This window comes from Phalacrocorax carbo, chromosome 7 (genome assembly GCF_963921805.1).
Source record: "Phalacrocorax carbo chromosome 7, bPhaCar2.1, whole genome shotgun sequence".
Taxonomy (NCBI): Eukaryota; Metazoa; Chordata; class Aves; order Suliformes; family Phalacrocoracidae; genus Phalacrocorax; species Phalacrocorax carbo.
This window is the reverse complement of record NC_087519.1, coordinates 15162199-15185304: the sequence shown is the minus strand read 5'-3', so window position 1 is coordinate 15185304 and position 23106 is coordinate 15162199. Positions and strand designations below refer to the sequence as shown.

Below are 23106 nucleotides of genomic sequence, written 5' to 3'. Positions count from 1 at the left end.
ACCATGTTTTTGGGTCTTCTGTTACGCTTAATGAATTATGAATTATATGCAATAATACACTGCACTATGGAAAACCAAATGTGGAAACACCTGTTACAACACAGGATTGCTTTAGTAGGCCTAAAAATCCAATTACTATTTGAAGGAAAATATTTGACCATAATAGTGAAGAATTATATTGTTAGAAATCAGAACTGTGCCATTAAACAATGGTTATCTATAGGATGGTGCAAATTGTGTTGGCAGCCACAAGAACAGAGTTATCATTATTAGGCAAATGGTGTTCACAAGGCATACCAAGAGAAGGATGCACGAGAATGTGGTGTTTTTGTTAACAATACTGCAGATGTTTTAATCTTTTAAACTTTTATATACATTTCACTGCCATTGGTAATTTTTGTTTGTGTAGGAGATGTTTCTGTATTCCCATTAACGCAGCATAAAGGTAGAACAGTCAGCACTGGAAAAGATGGCTTGAAGGCTATCTGTGCTGCTTCTACTTGATACAGTATGAGGGAAGGAAATCTACTGAATTTCAGTACTTCTGTTTCTAAAATCCATTAAGACATACATAATTCAAGCACAGTGCAACACATTCTGATGCACAGGGAGAACAGCTCCTGTTCCTCCAATACAGGCTTTCTAAATACAGGAAAAAAGAGAATGCAGGGGAGAAATACAACTTTACATTTACAGGGATGGGAATCCATGCATAGATATTTAATCAAAAAGGTACAGTGTTAATATTGACCAGCAGCTTGTTTATTTGCGATGTATTCTTTTTCAAACTAAACAAAAATGACTTTTTCTCTCCTTAAGATTTTAGCATTTAGGAAAAATAGTTACAGTCCATTGTGGGATATGATTGATGATCATCAAGATCAACAGCTGAATGTGAATTAATAGGTGATGTTCCAGATGTTTCAGCTATCTGCATCGCAATATAGGGGATGATTTCAAATGATAATCCTCAAATTCTGGGCTCTGTTCTGCAGTAAGGTCAGATACAGATCTTCTGGCAATTTAAAAGGAAACTGTGCATTTAGAATACATAATTAGGTCTGTCTCTATTTGCGCTTTCATATCTTTCAACTGCATGAGTAGTGTTTAGTGCTTATTCTTCATCTGGTGTTTTAGAATACTATGGTGCAGTAGGTCACCTTTTAATCGCACTTCAGAGACAAGGGGAAGCTGTGTCCCAGCATACTGGATAACTTACATGAGACTACACAGGAATTCTAAGGTGAAATAAAGAAAAAACAAACTCTGAAACACCCTTGAAGTTCTACTGTGTTCTAATCTTAGACCATCCTTTCTCTCCTTAGAAGTTATATGTGGTTTAAAGGCATAGAAAATTCAAGATTTTCTTTACAGTTTTTGAGAAAAAATCTGAAATATCTGACAAGGGGAATTGCTGTACATTCCTTAGAAGATATTCAGTGATGTGTAGCACTTTTCTAATCTGAGAAGCTCATATTTTAACACTGTAACTACTTACTGATTTAGTTTTTAATGACTTTGCATTGACAGAAGTCCTGTTGCTTCTCCCCTTCATGACTTAGTAGTTTCCCTGGCAGATACACTCTGACATTTCATACACTTAACATGATTCTTTTCCTTCATATGAAAAGCAGGGATAAAAAAAGCTAATTTTGCTGAAATGTCTATATTTGTTAAGAAAGAGTTTACTAAAAAAGGCAATGATTTTTCCAGGAAATACATTTCACTAGGGAGTTATACTGCCTTCTTTTGTGGGATACATATAGAACACAAATTTAAGACCACTAGAATATTAATATTTAACAAATACTAAACACACAAGCATTCACACTGAATGTGGTACACATCAGAGAAAGCACAAAATACCAGGCAGGCACAAGACTCAAGATTTCTTACCAGACCATGCACAAGCTAAAGAATCACCTTGTTACTGGGACTACAAAGGCCAATGTAGTCACTTCCTATCAGAGGTTGTTGTGATAACCAGAAAACACAATATGTTTGCTAAATTCACCTGGAATTGCACTTAGTTTGGCCAAAATTGCATTAAATACTAGTATAAGATTGTGGACAGAACACGCATTATAGAAAGGTGCATGCAAGCGCTAGACATTTTAAGAGGGCTTTGTGCTCACAAATTGCATGAACAAGTTTGTGTGTGCACAGCTGGAGGCACCTGGCAGGACACCCAGCCTTGTGTATACACATGCTCATGCTTATTGATGCAGTGTCATAGGGAGGAGTGGAGTATAAAGAGGTATGCAGACTGACCATCCAGGTACTAGACACCTGGTGATGTGATGACTAAGAATATGTTAACAAGATTTTTAAATGCTCTTGGTTTTTTTGTTTAACTACTGGACAATATGGCAATTTGAGTGTCTCACCAGGACTAAAATGTGCACTTTTCATTTATTTTACCATGTGCCCTCTATGTGCTAGTGAGCGTCCAGGGCAAATCAGAAGGACCTCAGCATTCAGCCCTTCACTGGCATCTTCCAGATATAACACAGACATGACCCACTTTTTTTTTTCTGATATGGTACAGCTAAGATGGGAACTATTATGCTGGCTCTATACTATGAGATTCTGGGGGGACAATTGGTAAAGATGGTTTTAGGAGGCCTTGAGCAACAGAGATAAGGTAAGTCAGATTTTGGTACCTCTGCACATCACACACAGTAACTACTGTGGATAATCTTCTGTATATCTTATCTTTTATGTATAAATTAATCCACTGATCTTTTAATATGAAAAATATGTTCAGCTATGATGCTTTATTTAAAAAAGAAACTATTTGGAAAAAAAATATTTCAGTGGAAGTAGTAAGAGTTACTGTCCCCCTCTTAAATATTCTAAAAGACTGTAGTTTACAACATTACTACACTTGCAAAAGCATCACAGTTTTGCAACAAAAAGCTCAAAAAGGAATTTTATTTGTGCTTTAGAAGGATCTATTATTTCATCAATGGTCTGAACAACTCTTGCTAACACATTTTATACCAGGTTTGCTTATTCTCAGGAAAGTATTGTGTGGTAAATGCACTATAGCACTGTGCAAATGGTTTGGCTTAATGAAGTTGACAAGCTGCAAGATTTATGCAGGTTGACATCACAACACTTACTACTTAGGACAGTAACACATGGTTCTCTAAACCACTATGTTAAGGAGGTAAGTGTCCCAGTGAGGCAAATTGGTGATGGAGAGATTAATCCATTTATCTAAGGCTTTCCAGTGACCAAGAGGAGGAGTCCTCAGCATTCTTGACTTGGCTGAAATTACTTACTAGCAAGGGAGCAATGATTAAAAAAAAAATAAATATCTCTGTTTCATGAGCCAATCTGTTTCTGGACAGTGCAGAGTTGTTATGGGAAGGTAAGTGCATAAAAACTCAGGGAAATGCAATCTGTAATTCTTCATACTAGTTGTACTGGTAGCAGTTTAAGTAGATACAAACATGCTCAGTTGCAGAAATCTCAGCCACCCAGATGTGGCTAAATGATGAATTACAGGACTAACCTAGCCCTAATCTGGCTGCTGATTACAAAGTAGGGGAACGAAAGGATGAAAGTGAGGCAAAGGCAATGCTGATCAACATCTGAGAAGATATATAGGGATATGCAGATAAGAAAATGAAGCAGCTACAGTATTGGGGACTTTTCATTTTTGCCTCGAGTCTCAGCTGCTCCATAGATTTTGATGAAAAAGGAAAAAAAAACCCATAGCTGAACAATTTTTCAGGAAAATAAAAGAAAAAAAAGCCCTGAGCAGTTTATTGTTGGGGGGGAGAAGATGAGTATCATTAATGTGCCATATCTAATTTAAGAATTAAAAGAGAAAAAAGACCATTTACCCCTTAACTTCTTGGGTTCCATTTACAGTTCACAGCATGTGTGGGCTAGTCTTAAAATATATCAGTAGGCTGCTCAGGTGTCAAAATCTGGATTTTTTTTAAGGAGCAAATTTATTTTCGTAACCTGTTTTTAACCTGTTAATGTGTAAATCATACATTTCTACCAATTCTTATGTTCATAGGTATTTCTGTTATTTTACCATCTTCTTAAATAATAGAGTTAAGTTCTACCCATAACAGAACATACTCATAAATTTATTGGCACACTTCATCAGATATATTAATTATGGATTATTAAATAGATAATTAGAAATTAAACTTTTTCTGAATGCTAACCAAAAGCAGAGAATACTTTTGCTCAACAGCTGAAAAAATAAGAAATATCTGAACATCATTGTTTCCAAATGTTACTTGTCTAAAACTGTGAAATTTTTTATGTATACAAGCATCAGAAAAGAGTTAAAGATCTAATGATTTGGCTCCTTTTGACATAATCTGTCAGATTGAGCTATTCCATGCTGTAATTTAATGTGTCGTAGTATGGAATAATCTTGTTAACTGCAAATTTGGTAAAGTTTCTATAGGAAACCACAAAGATGCATATTACTTTTGAATGAGTTAAATGGAACCTCTTTAACTGGAATTCCATTTCTCTGCAATTTCACAGGTCTAATTGCTTACAGTTTCCTAATGGGACGACTGGGTTACTTCTGTTCAGAAAATAGTTTTACATACTGTATGTACATCTAGGGAAGATAGAGGTATTTATCAGATCTGTCCCTTTAGTGATTCTTTTTGTCTCTGACAGACATCATCCTTCCTCCACCCCCTCACCAGATTATCTAGGTACAGTGAATCCCATTTTGAGGTATTTGGCTGCCACTGCTCTATATACTTAGGCCTCTGATTTAACAGATTTAAAGATGGATGTTTCAGAAGTATTCTGCTTAATCCTGGGCCTCTGCCACCCCATCAAAGCCTAAGATGACATACAGATTCCTATAGGAATTCCTAAGCATTACATGTAAAGTTGGAACTCAATTTACTGGAGTGGAAATGTGATTTACCTACAGTCAATATAACACTATTGTACATAAACAGCCTGCTTTTCCTTTCCACCTTTTCTGTAATCCTAATTGCTGTAAATAATTTTTGCCATGTTCTGCCATCTGGTGAAAAGCAACACAAGCGTTAACTTTCTTTCTTTCCCTTTTATCAGGTTCCAACTTGTCAGACATGAAAAAAAAAATTTAGTGTGAAAGTATGCACTCCTTTTGGGTGAAACAAAAAGGAGCTAAACCAAAATTCTACATTATGATAATCTGTTCCCATGATGTTGTACTTGATTTTTTTTTAAAAAAGACAGTGGGTTGGATCCCACTTTACTACTCTTACTTTATTATGGCAGACTGATCTCATTTATATAGTTTTTAAAGTACCCTTCCTGCTTGGCTACAGCAGAAGACAGTTAATAAAGAAATTCATATTGTTCAGACTATTTTATTTCAATGGCAGGAGAGCCAAAAGCCCAGTTTTTTCTCTCTTTATAGAGCTCCCTGTCCTGCAATATGCAATAGGCCTACCCTGAATACAGGACTGCTGCTTGATTGAGGCATTTTTGACATCATAGTTTGAAAGCCATACTGCTCACAATGTGACGCTGATGAGATTAACAGCATTTAATTTTTCTTAGAATTAGTTTTGCTTCAACTGAAAGAGGTCTCATTATTCAGCTGAATATTAAACTGTTTTCTCCCTGAGAGGAAACTGCTTACAGATTTTATTGCTGGCTTTGTTTCTTATAAGTACGAGTTCAGTACGGCAAAATGGCCATTAGTGCTTATATTCTTGGAACAGCTAGGGGAATAAGTGTTGCAGTTTGAGGACAAACATTTAAGGACACTTTGATATGGGTGGCAAAAAATTGAATGTATTTTTCTTCAAGAAATCCCTCTAATGAGAAACAGACAAAAGTTTGAATGTATTTTTTAGATCTTTTTTCTTGGACCATGAATCAGACATGCACTTAAGGTACCTAACAAATGGATTTTAGAAAAATGTCTCCGAATTCTTTCCAAGGGTTGCATGTTGCACCACGTTTGTAGGAAATGTTGCTTTGATACTGCAATCCCCTTAATAATTCATCTTGATTAACATCAAAAGGGAAAGCAAAAAGAATGAGAAGTGATAATGGGAGCTTTTGAAAGAGAACTGCTATGAAAAACCCTAATTATTTTTTTTAATTTTTAAAAAATTATATAAGCTATTGGGAGCAAAAGGGAAACTAATATTTTCTTGAGGAAAATGGGACATTTAGGAGATTCAAGAAATTATTCTGATCTGAAAATAATTTGATAGATATAGACATAAAGTGCTACTCAGTTTTCCTCTGCCCTTGTCTTCATCAGGATTTGTGGACACTTAGCTTTTTTTATGATTGATGACATTCAACATGTAGGATTGGATCCAATACCTTAATACAAAAGTACTTTGCACAGAACATAAGAGCATTGAAGACAAGATTATCTGTAATATTCAGAGAGGGGCTTAACAGTAACCACAAAAACCATAGCCATGTCTGGATGATAAATATATATATATATTTTTTTTTAAAGTTTGACATTTTCAGTGGCGGCAATGCTCCAGAAATTTATTTCACATTCTCTGGAGCAAGAATTATTTTTGCAATGGCAGCTTCAACAAGCTATTACTAACTTAACAAAACCTCCTCACCATGGAGTTAATATGTAAGTTCATTTGGAAGGTGTTATTCATTGCGTGACATGGGACTATCCCACCTCTGCAGTGTCCCACTGTGGATGGGGAAATATGAAATATGTATTTTCCAATTCACCCTATAGTGTGGTAACATTAGCTCAAAGTTTTGTGAAATTACAGTCTCAACAAGAAAAAGCTGATGTATATGTAACTACTTTTTTAAAGCCAGCTACTGATAATAAGGATAATATATTCATGATCCAAACATTACTTTTTAACAAGAATACAGGATTCTGTAGCTTGAAAAGATGTTAATTTCTTCATTAGCTTTCAGAACAGTCAAAGACTACCATTAACAATGTATTGAAACACATGTTGATATCCTTTTACTGTTGACAGGACTTCAGGCACTTCTAAGTCTTCTGAAATATAAAAGAAGATAAAGCTAAGCATGTTCTGGACTGTTGAGTAGTATCTTTTGGTGAAATGGTGCAAAATCTTGAATACAAGCAGGTCCTTAGATACTGAAAAGTGCACTTAAAAATGTTTTATAGATTTTTTTAGAAATTCTGAAAGACTTTATGCTATCTGCCTAGTAAAACTTTTCAATTTAGAGTGTCGACTGAATGCCCAAGCATAGCTCTTTTTGATCTTAGATCTTAGGGAATTACACAAATGCATTAATGGAAATTTGTAGGAAATATAACTGTTCTTAAACTTAGAAAATATGGTCAGGAATAATAAGAGATGCTTACTATTACAAACCTCATAAAAGAATCTCTCTCCTTCTTTCTTCTGCTCAGTGGATTGCAAGTCAAAGGCATTAGACAAAGACATGACACATTATAGACAAAACACGAAGCACATATAGTCTACAAAATTTTCAGATACAGGCAAAACATACCAATACATAAAAAGCGCAAAGTATAGTCCAATACAAACATTAAAATAAAGCTGGCACTACAGATTACACCACAAAACACCCAGTGTTGGTTGAACTTTACAGATCATTAGCATGTTTCTGTAAAATAGTGTTAGGTCTTTCTAGTATTGTCAGGGCATTAAATAGTTCTTGTAGACTTTAACACATTTTGATTTTCTTTGCAAGCAGAAGTAAAGGATGTGACTAGGATGAAAACATGATGCTAATGATCTCTAAGGAACTTTGAACAAACCAGGAAAAAAATATGACTCACCTCCTTTCCTCCCATGGACTCAAACATTTTCTCAAGCTGGACTCTTAATTGTTGAATGTTGTTCATCAGGATACAGGGCTACAAAGAGAGCACCAAATATGAGAATGTGCATGTTATGTTCCTTTTATGTACGAATATATGTATTCACAGCCTCTGGGCTGAAGACCAGTTCTCCAGCAGCCCTACATTCATGCAATTTCGTTTTTAGAGAAGGATCTCAGGTTCCTGACCACTGCTGCCTCCCCTTCCTTCTTTAATTCACACACCTCTGCCCAGACAGCAAACCAGCTCAGCCTGTGACCATGTGTTATGCCCTTAAGATGGTGTTGCCCCACAGGAAACCAAACATCATCTAACCAGCTGGTCGGTTTTCAGATCCCAGTATTTCATATCCTGAACCTTATATCCCATGTAGTTGCTAGTCACACTTAATATAACTACATCTGGTGGATTAACACAGGTATTACATTATTGTCTCTCTGAGAGTAGACACAATAATGATCAAAGTACTTTGGGAGTGAAGACAGACTGGGAAACAGAGAATGCCAGATTGCTTTCTAGACCCAGCCTTTGCAGAAAACTGTGACAGCACTGTAACCCAGATAATGGCTGGTGCTTAAGTATTTTGATAAATCAACAGGCAGTTCTGTTAATAGCAGAGTAATATTTCAGAAATGTATATTTTGCATTTCTTGAAAAGTTGGTGAATAAGGCATAGAATTTTGTAAACATACTATTTTAGTCTAAAAATATTGTTGTTTAATCTCATTTCTTTAGGGCAGAACACAGAGCCTCAGTGTAAAATACAGCAATTGCTGGATAAATATAAGCATCTTATTACAAAATTATGGAAGAAAGGTTCTTTTACTAGAATTTTGTGTACTCAGATGACATTATATGCTAGTTTGGCATTGTGCAGGGGAAGCAATAAGATAATACTTGCTAAAAGAGTTCTGCCTTGTCAAGGTCAGTGTGTTTTAGTGTATGATTAGATTAATTTAGACACTGAAGTAATGCATTGCAATAAAACACATATACTTTTTTTCAGACAACAAGAAGGTGATGGAATGATTACAGTGATTGATACTCATTTGTACCTTTCTAGTTAGTTGCATATTCCAATGTAGTGCTGAAACATGGTGGGATTAGATTTTGGTATTCAAAAATCAATAACATAATTTAGCTTTAATTAGTTCTACATTACTGTCAAAGAAATTTGGTGTCAGAGTCCTCCTCAACTGAAGGGAAAAAAGAAAATTCATCTAACTTCTTAATACTTACATTACTGCTTCCTAGTAAAGCACACTCTCTGGCCTCATGCGAAAGACATCTGGCCTGGTGTAATGGTTGAAAAGTCACCTCTCTTCCTGTCTCTTCAAAAATCTACAAACCCTACTTCTTCTATTTGTTCATTTACCTTCTATTAATTTGTGATAACTAAGTCTGTGCCCTCCTCTCCTGTGCTATCTCCTCTCTTCTGACATATTCATTATTCTGGAAATTATCTGCAATATCACAAATCAGTGATTAAGTTTTCTGATGGGGGAACAACTACCTGAATATAACATCTTCATTCTTTTGTTCAAAACAAGTGCAAATGCCTTTGGCAATATACTGAAGCTATGAGATAAATAGTTCATACTGAGGCAGTTTTCAAAGTTTCCTTCGAGACTAGCTAAGGTTGCTCTTTCAGAGCCTAAGCCTACCTTGGCTCAACGGAAAAACTTCTGTTGCTGTCAGTAAACAGCAGAACCAGATCTTAAAAACATCGTCTTATTATTTCATTATCATCTCGTCCTTCAGAATACTCTTTGCAGCAATTTACAGGAATCAGCCAGCCAGATGCAATAACACATGAAAGTGAGTGGCAGGTACAATACATAAACCCAGGTTTGTTTGTAAACTCTGACAGGAGGCAGAAGATAAGAGGATGTTTTTACATTAGACTCATATCTTTATGAAAAGCACCTTTGATATGCTTTTATTTGAACAGTTTATGGGCACATTTTATAGTGTTTAATAAAAATAGTAGAAGGATTGACTTGAAAAAGAATGCCAACATCTAACTTCAATTGTAAAAAGTATTTGTTTTAATCTCTTCTAATCTCTAATGTAGGAGATGGAATTTTATTATAATTGAGAACATCAGATCAAATGGTCTTTATTAATCTAAAAGTATATATTCCATAAAGGTAGCTTCTGTTAAAAATAAGTTATGTCCCCCAAAGGCATTTGATATAATACTTTATATCCTAATGAGATTAATTCAATCTAAAGCTTTAGTAAAGGCTGACATACCAGGGTGACTTCAGAAATCAATCACTCCAACAATTAGAAAAAATCCCATTCAACCAACCAAAAGACTATACAAACAGTTTCACTCGATGTCTTAACAGTATCTATTAAAAGTCATTTCTTCTAGAAAGCAGTAAGGTTTATTTAACATTAGCACTGGGTTGAAAGAAATGGAAAACAGCTACAAAATTTATTTCTTTTTTATATTAAATTTTGAGAATACTTATTACTTATATTGGTTCAAATAACGAGACAGATTATTTTCGATGAAGCTTTGTTTGGACTGATTAACATTAAAGTAGAAGGCATGTAATGCGTTCACTCCTCTGTACTGGGGAGAGAAAGCGTGGTGTTCTTTTCAGCTCTGTATTTGCCCTAGAGGGGAAAGAGGTAAGAAATATGTATGTAAAAGGTGTATCTGTGAAGTTAAAAATGCATGAAGATTTACATCCTGATAGATTATGGGGGAAAAGCCTGGCAATATGGTGTGCTGGTCTATCATATACCAGCTGGCATCCAGTGGCAGGAGGCACAGGAATGGATCAAAGCTGCATCAGGGGAGGCTTAGACCAGATGTTAGGAAGCATTTATTTACTGAGAGGGTGGTCAAACACTGGAAGAGGCTTCCTACAGAGGTGGTCGATGCCCCAAGCCTGTCAGTGTTTATGAGGCATTTGGACAATGCCCTTAACCACATGCTTTAACTTTTCATCAACCCTGAAGCGGTCAGGCAGTTGGATTAGATGATTGTGTAGGTCCCTTCCAAATGAAATATTCTATTCTATTCTATTCTATTCTATTCTATTCTATTCTATTCTATTCTATTCTATTCGCATGCTTTCTAGTGTTTCTACAGCTATAAGACTGATTCTCCATACACAATGATTGCCAAACTTGGCCTGGTGCTGAAAAGATGTGTGGATATCTAGTAAAGTGAGTCCTTCCAATGTGTTTGCTGCAAAGGGCTTCAAAGCTGAAATATCTGAAGTGGGAAGTAAAATCTGAGACATGACACATCTATATAAATAAAAGTCGCTCCTCTGTAAAAGCTTGTATATGAAACTTCTACTTTACAATAAAGTTTTGAGTTTGCTATTTCTATTTATTAATTCTGTTTTAGACAAAATTGTATAGAGGAACAGGATGGTATAAGTCTCTCCTAGCAAATGTATCTGTGCCCCGAAGAATTAATAATTCTAGTCTTTTGCAATGTTGCTCGTAAGAACTACCAATAATTGATATTTAGATGCAACAGATGCAAAATAGATGTCTTTTGGAATTCTATTATTGTGTATGATGCTGACCTCTAGATTATGTCACTGTCTCATGCTACAGGGAGCACTGCAAGAATGAGCGTGTCCTCGAGCCATGCACAGGGATGTGACAAATATAACTGAGATCTGTATATGAGCTAAATAAGGGCCGTATTTTTAAAGATTAATAGTATGAGGATGGTGTTGCAATTATTTATTTAATTGTAGACTGATACATCTGTACAACATACTACTAAATAGTGCTAAATGTTGCCTGCCTTGGGAGTAGTAACTTTGATTATCAATGACACTGAAAAGTCAGTTTACAAAAATCGTTTTCCTTGGTCATGTTAACCTATTCATAATGTCTTCATTTGCTTAACCACACCTTTAGCGTCCATATCTCAGTTATTTCTGAGTCCATGGCAACCTGGTCCTTCATTAGGGATTTTCTTGTAAGCAGCGAGGCAACAAAATAGCATGATTTTCTTTTCACTGCTGCATGGATAAAGCACAGCGAGTGAATGGTAGTAGCAGAAAAGTCTGCACACACTCCCTGCACAGGGAAAAATGATCTTATAAACTCTCTAATGAATAAATTGACAAAGAGAAGCTAGCCAATGCAAAATGAAATCTCAGACAAATTTTTTTTTTTTTTTAAAGAGATGAAGATATATTCACCATATTCACCATTGTGTAAGGCTGTTACCCAGGGAGTGTTTTCTGGTCATCTTACCAACTGGATCTACTTCTATGACCAGGTGACGCACCCAGTGGATGAGGGAAAGGCTGTGGTTGTTGTCTACCTGGACTTTAGCAAAGCCTTTGACACTGTCTCCCACAGCATCCTCCTAGAGAAGCTGGCAGCTCATGGCTTGGACAGGTGTACTCTTTGCTGGGTAAAAAACTGGATGGATGGCCGAGCCCAGAGAGGTGTGGTGGATGGAGCTAAACCCATCTGGCGGCCAGTCACGAGTGTTGTTCCCCAGGGCTCAGTTTTGAGGCCAGTCTTGTTTAATATCTTTATCAATGAGCTGGATGAGGGGTTCAAGCACACCCTCAGCAAGTTTGCAGGTGACACCAAGTTGAGTGGGAGAGTTGATCTGCTCGAGGGTAGGAAGACTCTACAGAGGGACCTGGACAGACTGGATTGATGGGCTGAGGTCAATTTTATGAGGTTTAACAAGGCAAAGTGCCAGGTCCTGCACTTTGATCACAACAACCCCACCCAATGCTACAGGCTTGGGGAAGACTGGCTGGAAACCTGCCTGGTGGAGAAGGACCTGGAGGTGCTGTTTGACAGCCAGCTGAATATGAGCCAGCAGCGTGCCCAGGTGGCCAAGGTGGTGAACAGCATCCTGGCTTGTATCAGGAATATTGTGGCCAGCAGGAGCAGGGCAGTGATCGTGTCCCCGTACTGGGCACTGATTGAGGCCACACCTTGACTACTGTGTTCAGTTTTGGGCCCCTCAGTACAAGGAGGACATTGAGTTGCTGGAGCATGTCCAGAGAAGGGCAACGAAGCTGGTGAAGGGTCTGGAGAGCAGGTCTTAAGACGAGAGGTTGAGGGAACGGGGGTTGTTCAGTCTGGAGAAGAGGAGGCTGAGCGGAGACCATATTGCTCTCTACAACTACTTGAGAGAAGAGTGTAGTGAGGTGGGTGTGTTGGTCTCTTCTCCCAAGTTACTAGAGCTAGAATGAGAGGAAATGTCTTCAAGCTGCATCGGGGGGGTTTAGATTGGATATTAGGAAAAATTTCTTCACTGAAAGAGTGGTTGGGCATTGGAACAGGCTGCCCAGAGAGGTGGTAGAGTCTCCATCTCTGGAAATATTTAAAAGACACGTAGACTTGGCACGTCAGGACATGGTTTAGGAGACATGGTAGTGTTGGACTGACAGATGGACTTGATGATCCTCGAGGTCTTTTCCAAACTTAACGATTCTATGATTCCAAATAAAGCAAAGCAAAAATCCCTTCCTCCATTCATGCTTTTTCTCATTCACAAAAGTGATTACAATTTGCAGAAGTACAATAAGTCATTGAAAGGTAATTTCTGAGGCAGAAGCAAAATTCAGCTTTTTACTCACCACATTTTCTTTATCACAACATGAGCTGAAGTAATTTGAAATAATTGCAGCATACTGAAGAAGCACTTTGTTGATAGTCTAGGAGAGGAGAAAAATCTTTTAAATAGTAAATTTCATAATGTAAAATAAAAATAATAAAAAACCTCAAAAAAGGAGATTTATATTGATGATAGATTTTTACAGTTGCTTACACATTTAGTGTATAGGGTTTTTTAGACATTACATAAACAATCCTATGATCATATTTTCAAATTCCTGCACAACAGATAATTGTGGATGTTCTGAATGCAAAGTAATTTTAAATAGCAGAGATAGTTTAATTTTAGTCATACTGTTTTTGAGAAGCATTGAGAGCTCTATTCCTTACAATGTGCTATATACTTAATGGAACAGTAGCCAGTTCAAAAAATTCTCTAGGATGACAATGCATAGATTAAAAATATAATGGAAAAATAAGACGAAGGGAGCACTGTCCAAAGCCTGGCAATATGATCTTACCTTACAATAATCATGTAAATAAGAACTTTATTTAGAAATGGAAAACTTGCAATTGAAGAACAGAAGTCAATGTAAATGCAAACTTTTTAAAAGCCATCAGGAGTGTAATGGAAATCTAAAGCCTGTGAGGAAATGTTACAATCCAAATAGAAAGCTGGCCTAACAAAGTTGAGTTTATCAAACAACAGGTGAATAAGAACTACAACTTTAGGGCTTCAACTGACAATGCTTTATTGCAATACCTTGAATTTTTCCTTCCCTTGCACTGACTGATTAAATAATTACATTTCACTGAATTGCTCCATTAATGGAACTGTAATCAGTGTTTAGAAAGAATAACGATTGTATAAAAAACATAAATATGAAATCTCAGAGGGAATAGTACTTCTCAAAGTGGTAAATAATTTTGACAAAGTAGATGAAAAACAGTCATAAAGCACAGACAGCATGTCTTTCTAAGGATCCCAGTGAGAGATAGAAGAGTGATTCTAAACAACATTGGAATTAGCTTTTAAGTACGTGGCAACACAATGGCACTCCCTCTGAAGCTTAGGTGAGATGCACTGATTTTAATTTACCTTTGAAAATCTTCTCATTAAATGAGACAGTGCTTCTGGATTAGGACACTCCAGTTTCCTAATAATCTCAAAGCTTTGACTGAGCTGTGTGAAGACATCAACCACAGAACAAGAGAAGAGGGCATGATCTGATGTTTGCTGAAACTGGAGAGAAACATTTAAATAATTTCATGCTTGTTAGAGATCAAACCTATATTTACTGATTTACTTACCCTTGAAATTCTTCCTAAAAGAAGTCATAGAAGAGTCACAAAAATAAATAAAAAATGAATTAAAAAGAGGTCTCACTGATAATACCGAGAAATGTGCCTTTTCACATTGTACTACTTTCAAACCTCTTAAAAATAAAACCAAAATTCTTTTTCATGACATCAGTATCACATCAGAGTTTAGAGAAAGCATAGACTGAAGTCTATGAGGAATTTAGGCAGATGGAATTAGGGCAGGAACTTGTCCATATGGTTATCTTCTAAGGACTGTTCTATCTTGTGAGGTCTAACAAGGATAATGTGAGACCAAACATACTTCTGGTTTTGCAGTGCTAAATAACTGTCTTAATACCTTCTTTATTCTTTTCTTTAAAAGGTAAAGGCTCACCCCATCTTTTTTGTCTCTTTCTAGTGCTCCATGAAGAAATTCCATTGAGACATCCTCATTTTCATCCAGCCACTGCATGACAAATGGCTCAAACCACCTGAAAATTAAAAACAATTTTGTAAAGAAAAGTAAGTACATTTCATAAAGATCCTGGGAGGACAGATGCCATACTAACCAGCAATTTGGTACCCTGTGTCTTCACATCTGTTCTAGTTGATAAAAAGTCTATCATCCTGGGAAATTTTTGTCACCAAAGACACTGTGACTACCAAAATGTTGTTCAGGCCTCAGTTTCACAATACTTTAACTGGTCTACCCCATTGATGCAAAATTAGCAGTAGCCATCAGAGAAATGCATCCATGTTTTGCAGGGGATTATATTCTGCACATTTTTTCTATTTTAAAATGTGTCTTTATCAATATTGGTTCTTTACTAACATTCATTTTTTTATTTGTATGTGAAATAACTTGGAGAAAACTTTGCTTTAATAATACATCATCTGTGCTTTATTTTTCTTTAGTTTGTTTAAAAAAAAATTAAAGCAATATTAGGCCCCAAACCATCTCACAAATCAGGAGACTTACAGAAGATTAAGGAATGAGATGAAGGATAGCTCATATAAAAGGACAGGATTGAATGTATCAATTGCAGGAGAAAAGGTGAAAATGAAAACAGCAGCTGAATATTAACCCAGCGCAGTAAGAATGTTTTCAACAGTATACCCGTTAGCATTGTAGCTTTATCCAAATTCGGGAATGAACCAAATGCAGGGGCCTGTAACTAATACTGCTGCTGTTCCCACATTTCATACATTCCTCAGGCATTTTCTGACAAAAGTATTTTGTCATCTATTAAGAGCTGCATTTACAACAGTTGGTTGAAGAGTCCTATGAAATAGCTAATAACACTTTTAATACCTGCACTATTTCATTTGCTAGAATGAAGAATTAAAGAGGAGGAACAGCAAAAAGTAAAGAGTTGTCAGTGCTATGCTCCTTGAGATCTTGCACAAACTTGAGCGTAAATATTTGACCAAAATAAACCTTGCACCAAGCCCAAACTATAGACTTCCCTATACACGACTTACAGAGAGTATTCAGGGACTGCATCCTTGAAAGCAGAGAGTTCTCGCACATATTCATTATAAAACCATTTCACTTTGAAGTGCAAATTCATATAATCTGTGCTTTTGCATAACCGCTGCTTTTCATGTTCTGTAATAGAATGATTTGAAATAAAAGCATTTAATAGCATTCTAACAATAAATAACATTCCTGTACCTCAATGCACTAGTGATGTAATAATACAGTACTTGCATTTCAAAGCACAATTGGTTTGATTTTTTTAGAGGTAGCAGTACCCACAGTTTCAATCTTCAGGTTCTGAGTACCCTTAGGAAAACAAAAACAAAGACCAGACCACAAGTTAGGCTTTTCAACTCTCTTCACTGCAGTGAGAAAACCCACAAACTTGCTGACTTCCTGTTCTTTAGATTTTTCTTTGGTTGTTACAAAATGGTTAAGAAGCTGTGTCAGGTGTCAAGTTAGAAAAGACAACTATAGCTGTGTAGTAGCCAAATGAAGTAACAACTATAAATGCCAGTCCTATATGAATCTGTGAAACCTACACTGGTAAATGGGCTGCATTTATCACATATAGTTAAGAAAAAGAAAGAAACAACAACTCTGCAGCTCTACAGCCATTGGATTTACACATGGCACAAGTAGAAAAACTGGTTTAATAAGGTATTTCTGAAGTTTTTCAAATGGGTTTCTCCACCTTCTCAGTGTCCTTCTGTTTTCAACATAATGGATATGCAGATGGCCATGGATGGCAGGAGTCACGGAGCCACCTGTAACCATGAAAACGTGGTTCCTTAAGCAAAAGACTAATCTCTTTTCCCAGCTCCCTTAACAAGTGACCTAATACAGATGCTTAGCAGGAATGACATTCTTGTGTAAATAGTATGTATTAAGAACTCACCTCTTTAAAACGTCCTTGTTACTCCTTCCTTCTGCTTCATCATAACATAGCATTACACAAATTTTTCATAGTATTTGCATGTGAACCTCATTATATATATAATTTTTATATGATATATGTAACAGTGGGAGCATCCCATCCTCTGTCATGCGCACACATGAATATACCACTCAGTTCTCCATCAGTGCAAATGCAGTATGAAATACACATTCTGTGTTTCTCAGATCTGACCAGGTACACTAACAGGAAATTTTTACTTTTATTATTATATCAAATCGGCACTCTAGAAATATCACCATGCTGTATAAGAAATAAATGTTTCAGAAGCAGATTATGCAGTGAATTACTAAGTTCTGTGGGAATCAGCCTATGAAGTGTCCCTGTGGGCTTTTATTGCCTTTTTAGCATTGTGTTAGCATTTTCACCTTCAGCACCTTTTCATCATACTCCAGAAAAATCAGTAAATCAGTTTCTGTCCAAATGTTGCATTTGTTCATGCCCAATTACTACTTGAGAGTACTACAAATTGTTCCTAACTAGTATAGTTGGTTACTATCCTTAAATAGAACCACAGAGAAACATGTATGCTTACTCTCATGGGTCTTACTTTCTAGAGAACTGAGGAATCTTTTTTTTTTTTTTAATTCTGGTAGGATCTTTTCCACAATCTATTATTGTAAACAGCTAGAAGACCAGATATTTGCTCAGTAAGAGGTAGTTTTTAAAAGTGATACCAGTCTTTGACTGAGAACAATTATCTTGTTGCTGTCAGACTCAGTGCACATCTACTGCTTAAGTCATTATTAAAGAAAATCTGTCTTATATAGCATCCCAATAGAGTGGAAATTCTGAAATGAATAGCATTTTTTCATTCAAGTGTTGCATGAATGGGTTATTAGGTTATACTATGCAACTTCAGAATATTTGTTATGGTATCACAAACCAAGCAAATGCTTATTTCAATTTTAGAAATGAGCTGCTGCCAATGACAGGCAAACTTGTCCAGGAGGGTACAACTTACACAATACCATTCATTTATATTTTCACTTTTAAGTTAAGATCTAAATAATGACACATTAGAAATGAGCACAAAAGTAATTAATGAATAACTGAGTTTTTTTTTCTCCAGGCTATTATGCTTTAGAAAACATATTTCAGGAGTCTCCTAGGGTATTACTTGTAGCTAGGTATAAGTGGAAAATGCATCCTCAATTCCTAATATTAACCTATGAGAACATCAGAAAATACTTCACATGACCTATAAAGTAATTTTCTATCCATGCATATTACCTCTTCAGTTTATATAAACCAAAGAATGGAGAAAACAGGTGTTCATATGAATCAACCCATGACAATTTTAACTGGGTGATATTAAATGGGTTTATCCACAGTAACCATGGATTTCTGTAAGAAAGCATAAGAATATCACTGTAGGCACACTAAATTTAGATTAAGACACATGGATTGCTTTCTTAATTTCTGAAAATCTTGCACAACTTAATGCAAATGTGAGACAACACAGGATACATGATGCAGTCTGGCGATCTGTGTCTTTGTTTTCTGGAAGGAATGTTGGCACCGTATTTTCCTATACAGATATATCCATTTTAGACTTTCTGGAAGACAGATGTAGTAGCTGCACAATACAACTCCTTCTAAAAAAGTTCACCCTTCCTTTGCAAAATTATTATAATACTGAGTCAGCCTCAAAGTAAACCTGCCAATTGTATGCTGTGCAAATGTGCCCAGAAGAGATTATGATGGAAATACTAGACCTTTCTCATAATTGATTCTAGATAAACAGAATCTCCAGTACACTAAACGTAATATTATAAGTCTTTTTTTTGTGCTGCTACTTTTATGAAACTTTCTTTGTAGTGGGGGCAAATTTTTATAAGCAGCAATTAATCTCCTGAGTTTCGTAACATGGACATTTGCAGTTCCCATTAGTGATAATGGCACATTAGTCTATATTACCCTATCATGAATCAATGAAGAAATCATGATAAGTTTTCTCTAACTTGTAAAATCTGTAAACTGTAATCTGTTTGTATGGGGAACTTTAGGTGCTTTTATCTATTTCAGTTGCAGTAAGAACATCTTTTTTTACAGTATTGATTACACTGTGGGGTTTCTTTAATGTCTCTGATGGGGTAGTGCTCTAATGCACATATAGTTTCCATTGGTAGGTATTGTAACTACAAACACAATGAAAACTGTATGAAAAGTCATCCCATCTCAGTGGTACAAATTACAGTTAGAGTGACACCTTTAAGAAGAGTTCCAGTAAGCAGAAGCACTGAGGGGAAAAAAAAAAGTCTTCTGCTCTGGTGCTGTTTGTGTAACCAAGAAAGAAGAGATTTTTTTTAAAAAAAGTCTATTATGTAGAATGCATTAGTATATGCAAAAGTGTTTGGTGTGTGATGAAATCAGCCACTGACCTGGTGACACTCTCTAGCAAATAAACTAATTGCAGACAATTGTTCTTTACAGAATAATGTATAAAAAGACACTGTAGGAAGGACTATAATCCCAGGTACTTTCCTTACAGGCCTGTGACCAAAGAGCAATACTTTGGAATCCTGTTTGATTTCTTGCTCATTTCCCAGCAATTGCTAAAGAAAGCTGAGAAGATTTTATTAAGGCTGCAAGTGAAAAGAAGCTGCAATACAACTATTACATTTTAGTCTGATGCTTGTAGTGTCATAGTACCTTATCAATAAAGTAATAATGATGACTTATTAAACAAAACCTTCTACATTACACTAAAGACATAATGCCATTTAACAAACTAGAATAGAATCCAGTTCACTACAGAACACTTTTTCCTTTAACCTTGAGATCATAACATCACTCTGAGTATCTATGTCATTTTGATAATTATTAGTTGCTGAAAAAGGAAAAAGGGTAATCTAACAACCTTCACAAAAGGTCTATCATAAAAGATAAACATTTTAAATATTCAGCTAATCAATCTGATATTTTGTTCAACTGTAATTTTCCCTTATTTGGGTACAAAAGCTGAAAGCAAATTTTCTTTTCTACAGCAGTTTCCTGGCCACTGTTTTTTTTTAACATACAGTTAAACTGCTTGAGGTGGTTTTAAAAAATATTTAAAATCCTTATGAAGAAGAACTGCAAGAAGGAAAGTTGTCTGTAAAAATGAACAAATTGATAAGATATATGTAAATATATATTAATATCTAACAACAAAAAAAAAAAGCTTGTCCAATTTCCAGGCTCTAAAGATAATATTTCAGAGATAGATAACTACTACAAAGAATATTTCTGTTAGCAAATTATATCACAATCAGTTGGTTTGACTGTTGCATACATGCTATTCCATTACATTTAATTAAAATGGAAATGATTGAGACTAAGTATAAGGCAATTGTGTTTGGATTAACTGCAAAATTCTCATCAAAACTCAGATGCTATATTCAAACATTGTGACATAATTCCATATTATTTGCAATAATTACTTACTAGACATTCTAAAGACTACCAGCTGCATATTTTGTCTATTTCTTTCAGAAGTGCTGTTTCAGAAAACCTGCTATTTCCAAACTTTCATTCCTGTAAATAGGAAGTATATGCATGGCACAAACTAAGTATGGTTAGTAGCAGAAGAACTCTTCAGGAAGTCCTATGAGGAAGTCTATTGACAGAGTATAAATTGGGTTTCCTTCCTCTGAGTCACTGTGGAAACATTAAACCAATATGATGGACCTATGTTTTGGTTACTTGATCCCAGTGCAATTTCCTTACAGGACAGGAGTTGGTTGCTATGCCATTGCCTCTTTTAATGTGGGTATTATGCTTATAGTGCTCTAGACTTAATCCCTGTACTGCTGAAATGAACTGGAAGACTCTAATTGAATGTAACATATTGGATCAGGCCACAAATGAAGAAAAATGTGAACTCAAAGTTCATAACCAATTTAGAAGGAAACATTACATTCTACTAGACATCTCATTGCAGGGTTCTTGTACTTTGCTAAAGGCAATGGAAGTCACTGGTTATTAACTGAAATACACAGCAGGGCACAACTAATTGATAATTATGTGTAATTCACATTGATTTTGAGAATGTGAAATACTACTGGTCTTTCTGAAAGGGCTTTTATTACTGTATGTAATAATAAACTGAAAACTGAAAAAATTCTGTCATTACTTCCTCTTTTGCGTTGCACTTACATGTAAAAAAACCTCTAATTGTCCTTTTAAAAAGTGTTTTAAAATCTTTTGTCTACATTTGCTTGGAAATTTTCATCAAAATATCTTTGAGCAGTTTGCAAACATAATGGATTACACCTTGAACATCTCTGATTATTATTTTACAAATGGGAAACCAAGGTATGAAGAGATCAAGTGAATTTACTTGATTTACTTGAAATTTACTTGATTTACATACATGAATTATGAAAGGCAGTGTAGATCTTGTTCAAAGATTTCTTAACCAGAAAGTCATATTTCCTCACTGAACAGACACCAGGGAAGGAAGGCAGACTGTCTCATTCAGAATTGTAAGAAAAAGATGGACTTACTATTCTTTTTTGTCTTGCCTGCATTGGAAGTGGGCTAATCATTCTTTGACTTAATACATTACACTTTAAAAGCTGATATGACATTGCCCTTTATATTCAAGGAAGAGCTCTCAAAGTGAGAGGCCATTTGCTCAGAGTGCTCTGCTTGGTTCAGGTTTCTCAGCAGGTACAAGCGAGTTCAAGGCCACCCGCTTAGCATCTGAAAAGGCAGAGCTGTACCTTACTTTCTGGGAGAGGTAAACTGCTTATGGGAACTTCAAGGGCATGAAATACCAGTGCATCTAAGAGACGCAACATATAATATCATAAGGGATGTGCAAATCTGCTGCAAACAACACTATTTTTGACTACAAAACTTTGCATTTGCCATTTTTTACCTAGTGTGTTATATTATATTGCCTAAACATTTCGAATTACTTTAGGCAAAATAACTTTGATATCTTCTTAACATTACTGAGTTACTTTTTTGACTCCTTATTGAAAATTTAGCATATTATTCTCATCCATTACTACTTCGCAGCCAAATACTTCCAGAAAAGTTCCAGAAAAGTGGATGGGTATATCACTGACAGAACAACTTCAGATGCAAGACATGCAGCTGGATTAAGCATAAACTTGCTTTGTCCTGCTTGCAACTAAGACAAAGAAAAATGTCAGTACATAAAATAATTTAATAAGATCAACCTCAGTATGGCTTTTACCCTTTAATATAACAGCAGAGTGAGATTTATGTACCATGAGAGCTAAACAGATCAATAATATTCAAAGAACAAATGCTCCAAGACAAAATTCTGTGTTTGGATATACACGGCTACTATTGATTACAGAAGGAAATAAGCACTTGCTTCCAAGGACTGAAATAATCTGAATTGTGCTTTTTTACTGTTAGTGGAATTCTTGCTTTGTACCTGAATTGACCATGGAGAGCCTAAGGAAATGCAGGCTATGAATGGAGCAGAAGAAATGGTCCATCCTATCTGATATGAGATCTGTGATAATGACTAGATCCCATCATATTCTGAAGAATACGATGGAAGTTTCAAATACTTCCTACTGAAGTTTCAATGTTTATTCGAAGTAATCACATTATCAGAAAGTAATAAAAGAGGAAAAGTAATGTTGGTATATAGATCAAGTTTACATTGACTTTGGCTTTCATAGATCTCTAATATGTATAAAAATAGCAAAATAAAGAAAGAATATACAGGCTTCTTGGAAACCACTACTTCTTGGAAATGTGTTATCACATAATTAAATGCTATATTGTAATGCTTGAATCTGGGAGGGAAAAGAGAATAAAGGCAGCCTTCATTGTACTGGCTCTTAACTGCTGAATACTCAGCTTTGCATCTTCAGGGTTATTTTTATGACAGGTTACTTTCATTTACTTATTGCTTCATTTTTTAAGAACGTTTCTTTCCATGAAGAAAACATTTAGACTTGATTCTCTGCTCTTTGTCACAAGAGTGCCAAGTGAGCATAAAATATTACCAAATAG

General features: G+C 35.7%; 1 protein-coding gene across 3 annotated transcripts in view; it reads right to left on the bottom strand.

Moving 5' to 3' along the window:
- UNC13C (unc-13 homolog C) overlaps positions 1-23106 on the bottom strand; it is a 238485-nt gene that overhangs the window by 38119 nt on the left and 177260 nt on the right. For all 3 annotated transcript variants that reach the window (XM_064456441.1, XM_064456442.1, XM_064456443.1), the window contains 5 exons: positions 16166-16292; positions 15078-15174; positions 14481-14624; positions 13405-13482; positions 7769-7846 (listed from right to left, as the gene is read on the bottom strand). In XM_064456441.1, the coding sequence (XP_064312511.1) occupies positions 7769-7846; positions 13405-13482; positions 14481-14624; positions 15078-15174; positions 16166-16292 (524 nt within the window). The remainder of the gene's footprint in view (positions 1-7768; positions 7847-13404; positions 13483-14480; positions 14625-15077; positions 15175-16165; positions 16293-23106) is intronic.